The following is an 11,485-nucleotide window of genomic DNA, read 5'->3' as shown; positions in this document are numbered from 1 at the left end:
ATTTTTTCGGAATTTCTCTGAGTTTTTCTTTACATATAAGTTATGGGTGGTGAAGAGAGCAAAGCAGAGAAAACAATTTTTAATGATACTGAACAAACATATGTTAAAAAACATTACGATTTATTAGTAAATCAGGTAAACTATAACCTGAATAAATAGTTTGAATGATTATGATTGACTGTATTCTGATTTATTATAATTATTACAAACATGACAATGCAAATATGCAATATATGCATGTGACTTGTCATTACAATAAGAAACATGAGGGTAAATAATGCCCTTTACCGTCAGCAGTCAAACGGTAATTTGCGGCTACTGTTAGCGTCAAATTGGTTTAAATTTTACTGTGATCTTCAAAACATCCTTATCGTGATTCTTCATACTGGTGTCAAGTCAAATAATTATCGTTACCGGAAAAAAATAACACGATCCGTTTAAGTCAATGGATTTTCCTATACACCTTATCGCTATTTGTCCGCCATTGCTGGAAATCACACAGGTTCCCGTAAAATTTTGACGTCATAAAACAAAATATCTGACACCACAATGGAAAAGTGATTGTTCAAGCGGCCGGCTCAGCCGGGATTAGTGATAAGGTGTATTGTCTGAAAGAAAGTGCACATTTTAATGTCATGCACCAAAATTTATCGTTATAAACGTCATTTCGCAATTTTTTTTAACTGTTACTCATCATGAAGGTAACCCCATTACCACACTCAAACATGTGCAACTGTTCACTCATATACTTTTCCTTGATTTAAAAACCACCAGCTTAAAACTTTTTAAATTGCAGTCTTCTTAGGAAGTTGACATCTAGAATTTCCAATATATTTTATAAATGACAACCAAATCATGAGTCACTAAGGACATAATTTGTGACAAAATGAAGAATATGCATTGTAAGCTACATGTAGGTCAAACTTTTGGAGTTTTCCCAAAAAAGAACACTAGTTTGCAAGATCATGTATATCATCATGGTTTTAATCCTGCTTTAAAATGACTCTTGATAAGCTGATATTTCTGGATGTCCATCGACTGAAATTAAAAATGTTCATAATTGATTTACTAAACCAAACAACCATGATCAAATTTTAGGAAATTCGGGATGAAACTAGGAATATGACAACTGTCAAATATCTGAAATTTAATCAAAGCTGCAAGCAGTTAAGGAGTGCCATTGAACTTTAGAAACAAATACAGGATACTTCTGGTTATCATCTGGTGAAGGAATTTTGGGCTGTCAAAACAGTTATAAGGTTGATAATATTATTTTTCCCTCCATAAGTATATTATGAAAATGTTGTCCGAAACCTTACATCCGAAAATAACATGTACATGGACAGAGTTATATTACATCATTTGAGCATTTGTTAGGCATAAAACATACATCAGCATATTAAGAAAAGGGATGAATACATGCACATGTAAATGATTAAAACAAAATATCATTTACTTATTACTTGACCAAAGAGTAATAAAGTAATTTTTCAAGTAAGATTTTTTTTCCCCAATCTGACACTGAATTATTTATTTCCTTTTCAGAAACCATTGAGATTCATTCCTGCAACATTATCTAACAGAATTTTTGAACATCTGAAACACAGTCATAAAGAAAAAGTTAAAGGACATATAGCTTTTTCACATTCGACCTTTGAATTATTTTTGGAGAGAACAGCCAGGGGTACAGTAACAGATAAATCCAACATTTTATTTCACTTGAGCAGTCCCAAAGATGACACAGTTAATGCTCAGAATTTATATCAAGTAGGTATATATATAAGTCTTAGGTATTGATTAATCCATGTAAGGCAAAATTACATCATTTGTTTTAATGTTTTTAAGTTGAGAGTAATAAAGAATTCAGTATTATGTTCAAATGTTCTTAGATGGCTACATTAACAAGTACTAAGGAGAGATCAAATAAAGGCACTGATTTATTCAGATTAGCAGGTTAGGTAATCTACTTTTTATGCCCCATTTATGGGCATTATGTTTTCTGGTCTGTGCGTCTGTCAGTCCGTTTGTTCGCCTGTTCGTTTGTCCGTTCGATCTTCTGTTCATCCGTCCGTCTGTCCCGCTTCAGGTTAAAGTTTTTGGTCGAGGTAGTTTTTGATGAAGTTCAAGTCCATTAATCATCTTGAAACTTAGTAAACATGTTCCCTATGATATGATCTTTCTTATTTTAATGCCAAATTAGAGATTTTATCCCATTTTCACTGTCCGTCGTCGTCGTCCGAATACTTTTAGTTTTCGCACTCTAACTTTAGTAAAAGTGAATATAAATCTATGAAATTTTAACTCAAGGTTTATGACCACAAAAGGAAGGTTGGGATTGATTTTGGAAGTCTTGGTCCCAACATTTTAGGAAGAAGGGGCCAAAAAGGGCCAAAATAAGCATTTTCTTGGTTTTCGCACTATAACTTTAGTTTAAGTAAATTGAAATCTATGAAATTTTGACACAAGGTTTATGACCACAAAAGGAAGGTTGGGATTGATTTTGGGAGTTTTGGTTCCAACAGTTTAGGAGTTAGGGGCCAAAAAAGGGCCCAAATAAGCATTATTCTTGGTTTTCGTACAATAACTTTAGTATAAGTAAATAGAAATCAATGAAATTTAAACACAAGGTTTATGAACACAAAAGGAAGGTTGGGATTGATTTTGGGAGTTTTGGTCCTAACAGTTAAGGAATGAGGGGCCAAAAAGAGGCCCAAATGAGCATTATTCTTGGTTTTCGCACCATAACTTTAGTAAAAGTAAATAGAAATCTATGAAATTTAAACACAAGGTTTATGACCATGAAAGGAAGGTTGGGAGGTTTGGTCCCAACAGTTTAGGAATAATGGGCCCAAAGGGTCCAAAATTGAACTTTGTTTGATTTCATCAAAAATTGAATAATTGGGGTTCTTTGATATGCCAAATCTAACTGTGTATGTAGATTCTTAATTTTTGATCCCGTTTTCAAATTGGTCTACATTAAAGTCCAAAGGGTCCAAAATTAAACATAGTTTGATTTTAACAAAAATTGAATCCTTGGGGTTCTTTGATATGCTGAATCTAAAAATGTACTTAGATTTTTTATTATTGGCCCAGTTTTCAAGTTGGTCCAAATCGGGGTCCAAAATTAAACTTTGTTTGATTTCATCAAAAATTGAATAATTGGGGTTCTTTGATATGCCAAATCTAACTGTGTATGTAGATTCTTAATTTTTGGTCCCGTTTTCAAATTGGTCTACATTAAAGTCCAAAGGGTCCAAAATTAAAGTAAGTTTGATTTTAACAAAAATTGAATTCTTGAGCTTTTTTGATATGCTGAATCTAAACATATACTTAGATTTTTGATTATGGGCCCAGTTTTCAAGTTGGTTCAAATCAGGATGATCCCGATCCCAAATTATTATATTAAGTATTCAGCAATAGCAAGAAATCTTCAATTGCACAATATTGTGCAATAGCAAGCAATTTTCAAATTTCAAATTTGAATTGAGATCAGTTTTGGAAAAAGGGAAAGGGGATGTGAAAATAAAGGGGGGGGGATTAAATTTTTCTCATTTCAGATTTCATAAATAAAAAGAAAATTTCTTCAAACATTTTTTTGAGAGGATTAATATTCAACAGCATAGTGAATTGCTCAAAGGCAAAAAAAATATTTTAAGTTCATTAGACCACATTCATTCTGTGTCAGAAACCTATGCCGTGTCAACTATTTAATCACAATCCAAATTTAGAGCTGAATCCAGCTTAAATGTTGTGTCCATACTTGCCCCAACTGTTCAGGGTTCAACCTCTGCCGTCGTATATAGCTGCGCCCTGCGGAGCATCTGGTTGTTTATGTTTTTATGGTATCTGATGCACCCATAATGTTTGGTGTTAAAGGATTAGGAACATGGTGATAGTTAAGCAACAGCAGCCTCAGAAACTGATCTCATGTTCCCCCATTAATATAAATTTATGTTTCTTATACAGATTACAATATACTTTTTTTATAATATTTAATTTTTGTATGACACATTTCTTTACTTTCAGACAGTTTATGAGTTTGTGTTAGGGTTCCAGAAAATAATAAAAGATTTACCACAATGGAAGTATTGGCAGACGACAGATTACAAAGAACAAGGCACAGAAAGATTTGTTCTGAGTTTGTTTTTTGAACTCTATACTAAAGGTGAAATTTTAAATTGGAAACACAATCTTAAGCAAATACTATTTACCTTTTTGGTATGAGAATTTAAATTACCAGTCCAAATTCATATTTGATAAATGTTGAAAATGTTCTGAAATCTGAAAATATTTTGCCATTATGAATGTAACCTGCAATATATCAAGCTCTTAATCATCTCACCAGGGCTCAGATTTTAAAAATGATAATTTAACAATCTCAATTGGATAAATCTGATAATCCACCTGTATCAATTTATATTTAAATAAATTATTAAAAAACATTTTGTCATTGTATGTCAAGTATTGACAAAATGTCTTCAACATGATTGCTAAGAAGAGTGAAAAATATTGCTATTGTAACTAAAAATGAATGTTCCGGCAGAAATGTTGATTATAACTTAAACATATAGCTGTATGCTATTTTTAGGACTAAGTAAAAAGTTAGCTGTTCCCACATTATGTGTTCCTAAAGACACATGTTTTACTGTGATAGATATAGAAGAATGGTTAACAAAGACATCTATGATGATCTGGATATTAGATGTGGTTTTCCTCAACACTTTTTGTTTGGATGAGGTAAAATAGAAATTGTAAAGTGCATTATGTTGTTCTTGTAAATTTTTAGTGAGGATTTGGGAGCTAATTAGTCATTATATCAAATGTATTTCAAACTGCCTCTTCAATGTTGAATCTATGTACATGTACTCGAAAAAAAAACCATTGCAGTTTTGTTGTACAATAAAACTTTTTAAGTGTTTAAACAATCATAAAATAATGGAAATTCAGTAAAATAATAAATTTACACAAATTTTCTCCAGGAACTCTGGCATTCCTCTAACAATAAAAACTGACCATCTAGAAAAAGCTTAAATGTGGTGCTTAAAAGCAGTGTTAAAACACCAAAAAAACAAATCCGATCAAATAAATGATTTGTTAACTTGTATATTCTTATAAATTTTAATTATTTTTAAGTCTTATTGCATATTTTATTAAATTTCAGTTAATATTATGACATAAACCAGTTTGTATTTCAATATTTTAAATGCATGTTTTTCTGTGGATTTTTGTTATCTGATGAAAAAAAAAGGGTCACAAATGAGGGATTCAACTTAATTTACTCTTAGTTTTTATAACTTAGTGAATGGGAGGTAACTCAATATATTCATTTCTTTCAACAATGAAAAATTAAGTCTTCGAACAACAAAATTGTGGCAAGTAATGATATAGTACATTTCCATGTTTTTGCATCATTTTTCTTGTATATATTTAAGCCATGTTGAATTGTTCAAGCAATACTCTTGTGTATTTAAAAAAATCAAGAATTATATTAAATATCCCATATAGTGCAATTTGAAAGAAATTTTTTATTGACAAAGCTTAATTTTGGTGACATATACTAATACATTATCATTGCCTTTAAAATTTTCTTTCATTTGAATATAAAATTATCCTTATAACATATATTCATACTCAGTTACAAACAAACTGGTTATAATAAAAGAGCATAGCAATCTGGAATTTGTCCTTTGGCGTTAACACATTGATTCTAAAATAGAGTTCATACCCCTTTTATGTCAATCAAGAACTGAAAAATCTATAATTAAGAGCACAGTCATTGCACCAACAGTTATTCACACAGTAAATTTATTTTGTTTATTTCTATTCAGAGACACACAATTGTTTTAGGGAACACTTGTACTTAGTGTCACTTTAGTCAGATGTTCCTAAATAACCCTATTTTTGCAAGAAATCAAGAATATCTTCTTTATGAAGTTATTTTAATGAAGTCAAAGTCATTTTGTGTCTACAAGGCTTGCCTGCATTCACATTTATAGAATGCATTGCAAGTACATGTACTGTAGTGTTTAAATTATAAACTTTTTTCATGCTTTATAAAATTTTGCAGGAAAATGCGAGGAAAGATGTTCTCCATTCATCTGTACATGTACCTGTGATAACAAAATCAAAAACTTTACCAATATCAACAATACTAGACAGAAATGGATTGATTTATCTTAATAATTATAACTTACCTAAACATTTGACATCTGAATGGAGACTTTTGTTTTGTAATTCTTTGAATGGTGACAGTTTTTCACAACTTGTTGGTCATATTGTTAACAAGGGACCTTCTATTATAATTGTTAAAGACAAAGACGGGTATATATTTGGTGGATATTCTAGTCAAGGCTGGGAGTTAGGACCAAAGTTTTATGGTGAGTGGAAACCTATCTTTACTTTTTCACAAAAATATTATGACTGATTTAAAATTTGTGGGTTAACAATGTGAGGTTTTTATCAGAATTTATCATTTGTGAAAGTTAGCTTGAATGTTTGAAAAGATAAATATAATGGTCTTATTTAAGTAAATAACATAAACAAATATTGAATGAAGACAACAACAACCATTGAAATACAGGCTTCTGACTTTAGATTTAGATTTTATTTCTAGGTTTAGCCACAGTCTGTATACAAACTTGTTCTTCATTAAACATTACCATTTATGGTTCATCTTTATAGCTCACCTGGCCCGAAGGACCAAGTGAGCTTTTCTCATCACTTTGCGTCCGGCGGCGTCGTTCGTTGTCGGTAACTTTTACAAAAATCTTCTCCTCTGAAACTTCTTGGCCAAATTAAACCAAACTTGGCCACAATCATCATTGGGGTATAAAGTTTAAACTAGAGGCTCTAAAGAGCATGTGTCGCCCACCTTGGTCTATGTGCATATTAAACAAAGGACACAGATGGATTCATGACAAAATTGTGTTTTGGTGATGTTGATGTGTTTGTAGATATCACTTTACTGAACACTCTTGCTGTTAACAATATGTCTATCTAAAATGCACTTTGCCCAGTAGTTACAGAGAAAAACATTTTGTAAAAATTTACTAAAATTTACAAAATTTATGAAAATTATTAAATATTTACTATAAAGAGTAATAACTCCTTAAGGGTTCAATTGACCATTTTGCTCATCATAACTCATTTGTAGGTCTTACTTTGCTGTACATTATTGCTGTTTACAGTTTATCTCTATCTATGATAATATTCAAGCTAATAACCGAAACGGAAAAAATGTCCTTGAAATTACCAATTCAGGGGCAGCAACCCAACAACCAGTTGCTCTAAATGCTTTGATTTCAGAGTTTCAAAACCAAAATCTACATTTTACCCCGATGTTCTATTTTTAGCTATGGTGGTCATCTTGGTTGGCTGGCCTGGTCACTGGACACATTTAAAAAAAAAGATACCTCAATGATGATTGTGGCTAAGTTTGGTTAAATTTGGCCCAGTAGTTTCAGAGGAGAAGATTTTTGTAAAAGAAAACAAAAATTTAAGAAAAAATGGTAAAATTGACTATAAAGGGCAATAACTCCTTAAGGGGTCAACTGACCATTTTGGTCATGTTGATTTATTTGTAAATGTTACTTTGCTGAACATTATTGCTGTTTACAGTTTATCTCTATATATAATAAATATTATTCAAGAAATTGACCAAAAACGGCAAAATTTCCTTAAAATTACCAGTTCAGGGGCAGCAACCCAACAACCAGTTGTCAGATTCATCTAAAAATTTCAGGGCAGATAGATCTTGACTTGATAAACAATTTGATCCCATGTCAGATTTGCTCTAAATGCTTTAGTTTCAGAGTTATAAGCCAAAATCTACATTTTACCCTTATGTTCTATTTTTAGCCATGGTGGCCATCTTGGTTGGCTAGCCAGGTTACCGGACACATTTTTTTAACTTGATACCCCAATGATAATTGTGGCCAGGTTTGGTTAAATTTGGCCCAGTAGGTTCAAAGGAGAAGATTTTTTTTAAGTTAACAGACGACGCAATCATCATAAGAGTATCTAGTTTAAAAATGTGTCCGATGACCCTGCCTGTGAACCAAGATGGCAGACATGGCTAAAAATAGTACATATGGTAAAATGCAGTTTTGGTTTATATCTGAAACTGAAGCATTCAGATTTATCTGCCCTAAAATTTTCAGACCAATCCGACAACCAGTTGTTGGGTTGCTGCCCCTGAGTTAGTAATTTTATGGAAATTTTGCAGTTTTTTGCTATTGTCTTAGATATTATTATAGTATCTTATGATATTTAATACTATAAATTATGATTTTAACCTTATTTTACATCAGTAAATACAGGTGATCGACACAGGATTTTTAGAGCCCCTAGTTTATAAAAATACCCGAATAATAATGAATCCTGAGTATTTCAAGATCTTTATTTATTATCTGATTACAGGATCTGCAGACTGTTTCCTATTTACAATAACTCCACAGTATGGTGTATACACAACCACGGGTTACAATGACAACTTTATGTATTTAAATCAAGGCCAAGAGACTTTACCCAATGGTTTGGTAGGTACTGTTTCCTATTTACTATAGCTCCACAGTATGGTGTATACACGACTACAGGTTACAATGACAACTTTATGTATTTAAATCAAGGCCAAGAAACTTTACCCAATGGTTTGGTAGGTAGCTAATATTACAACTTAAGAAGACTGCAAAAATGATTTTCACAAATATGATTTAGATAAAGACATGATTTTTTTTGTCCGAACACCTTTATGAATTCATAAAGTCCTCCCCAAAAATAAATCATTATTTGAGTTTGCTATTTGCTTTGAGAATCCACTGTGCAAACTTTTCTCAATAACTATTGAAAATAAATGCTATTACGGAAAGATAGAGTTTATCAGGTTCGTTACTTAATTTCCCATGTTACATAACCTAAATGATATAGGTTGCACTTTGTAAATACAGCTGTTTCCTCATAGATAATTAATTTTGTGCACAAACTGGTTCCAATTTATAATCTCTATGTTTCATCTCATAACTTGGGAATGTTACCAATAAATATACATATACATATTGGTCATATTGAAATCTGTAATAATCTTAAAGTCAAGGTAGGGGTAGTTAAGAAATTTAGTGTTAGTTTAAACTCGGGGGCATATAACTGTTGAAAATAAAATATGCCTCACAGCCCTATATTTTGACCTTTAAAAAAATGGTAGCGCATATGAACTTTCCATTTTAGGATATATTTTTTTTCAAAACTTCATTGTAAAAGTGGTACAGTTTTGGCCGTTAAAGGAGATCCTTTTGGAAAATTGCATTGTTGATATTTACAGAAATGCAACCTATAGATAAGGTGACCAATATCTTCTTCATCACGACTGGTACTGTGGATACTTTAATATTTGTTGGACGTGTTGGATATCAATTTTTGAGGATTTCAAGGGAACAACTAATTTAAATATTCAATAAATTACTAATTTTCTTAAAGAATGTAGGCAGACTTTGACAAAACCATGAAATTGAATATCCACGAATATGAAAGTTTTCCCTCAATCCAACGAAATTGGTACCTACGAAAATAAATAAATCCACAGTAATGAATTTTAATTTTTGCCTCCTTTTGAAAATTGAATTTACACATACTGTAACCAGTGAATGCAATGTAGTCCTAATCATGTGAATACCAGAAAGTTGTGAATTTTATAAGTTTAGACACCATGAAATTAAATTATCATGTTCTATCATGAAAAGTCTCTTATTGATAATTCTGTGAAGTAAATTATCATATTTTTTGCAGGGTATGGGAGGTCAGTTTAACTATTTTGGGTTTTGGATTGACCACAGTTTTAATCATGGTCATAGTAAAGCTGGGCCTAGATGTACAACATATGGAAGCCCACAGCTGTCAAAATCTGCTGACTTTACTGTAGAAATGGTAGAAGTATGGGCAGTTGGTCCAGAAAAAAAGTCTGAGGACAGTGATGATGAAGATAAGGATAAGGTATTAATGATGGACTGAAACTAAGTTTAGAAATTGATGTGGATTTTATTTTTCATTACCGGTATTTTATGTTGTTCTAATGTTATGGTTGGTCTCTCCTGATAATTATAAACAAAATGAAGGTTATGCTGTTTGACCCTTGTCTTTTTATCCAATACAAATACTGTTGTATTATCTCAGGAACTACAAATCTCAACCTGATGACAGGCAAAAAATACTGAAGGGAAATTCCTGAAATTTGGTTTCAGGCTTTTGTGTGAGCATGCTGTGTTATGCCTTTTCCCATTAATAGCATAATAACTTCATTTCATTATGGCCATGAATGACATTTTTAACACAGTACATGTAATAATAAATCAAAAATTTCAGAAATTTAATATCAAGCATCACATATTCATGCTATAATGTGTGATGATACATTTTACGTCCATTTGCTTCTCTTATGTGGCCCGGTATGAATATTTGTGATATATACCTCCTATATTTTAGAAACAAAAAAGTGTTTTACAAGACACAGAATCTAAAGCTATGTTAGAAATCCTAGGAAAACACCAGCACAGCGAAGGATACAAGGAAAGAGAAGAAGAAGAAGATATGTCAGAAGAAATGAAAAAGAAAATGAACGCTATACCCAAAATGTTGTGATATTTGAGTTCTTTAAATAGATTATTTTAAGATAAAATTAGGCTAGTTCTTTCCAAATAAAGCCAGTGAATTGGCACTTTGAGTATGGATTAATATCCTGTTTTTTTATTTTCAAAGAAAATTTATCTCCACTGTTCAGGGGAAAAGTTCCACGTCTTGCAGTAACGATTAAAACTTACAAAAGCTTTGTTTTGGTCAATAAGTAGACTTTTTTCAAAATGTAATATGCAATAGTTAAATTGTAATCATAAACTTATGTGAATCTAAATTAATTACTGCTGAAAACCTTTTATCATATTTATATTTTATTTCACTTTTGGTTATCTTTATTTTCCATTCTGTAGAGTGAGTGACCCATATTCTCTGCAAAATTCCTTCATTTCCACTTACATCTGACCTACATTCGAATATTCGGTACTTTTTATGTAAGTTTCGGAAAGTATACTGTATGAAAAAAATGTTTAAAACATTGGTTAATTGTTCTAAAAAATGAATGCAAACTCAAGAAGAAATCAAGTTGTTCATGTGCCATTGGGGACACATTTTCGCCGCAATGTATGATCTGACCATCCTCATTATCCTGATACATGTATATTGTAAAAAAAAAACCGAATGTTTGTAATTACATGAATAAGCTTAAGAGATCATTCCTAAAAGATATTTCTCACAAATATTTACTTTAAGACTGTGCATGATTGCCATAAAAATCTTACATAATAGCAAAAAAAATAAATAAAAAACACCTGCATATTTCTTAATATATGCGAATAACCTTGAAAATGGGTTAAAGAGGAATATCAACCTTTCGAACATTACAACCAACCATTACCATCTATTTAGGCAAGTACTGGGTAAA

The 11,485-nt window shown here is 31.4% G+C and overlaps 1 protein-coding gene across 1 annotated transcript; it reads left to right on the top strand.

Moving 5' to 3' along the window:
• Positions 1–2: 2 nt before the first annotated feature.
• On the top strand, positions 3–11,269 carry LOC139523079 (MTOR-associated protein MEAK7-like). The gene is made up of 8 exons (XM_071316839.1): positions 3–135; positions 1,546–1,767; positions 4,027–4,165; positions 4,589–4,737; positions 6,068–6,377; positions 8,419–8,537; positions 9,781–9,984; positions 10,474–11,269. Exons 1-8 carry the CDS (start codon positions 43–45, stop codon positions 10,627–10,629), a joined length of 1,392 nt encoding a protein of 463 aa, XP_071172940.1. The 5' UTR covers positions 3–42; the 3' UTR covers positions 10,630–11,269.
• The last annotated feature ends 216 nt before the right edge of the window (positions 11,270–11,485 follow it).

Source organism: Mytilus edulis, chromosome 5 (genome assembly GCF_963676685.1).
Source record: "Mytilus edulis chromosome 5, xbMytEdul2.2, whole genome shotgun sequence".
Lineage (NCBI taxonomy): Eukaryota > Metazoa > Mollusca > Bivalvia > Mytilida > Mytilidae > Mytilus > Mytilus edulis.
The sequence above is the reverse complement of the archived record's forward strand: the minus strand, read 5'-3'. Positions and strand labels throughout refer to the sequence as shown.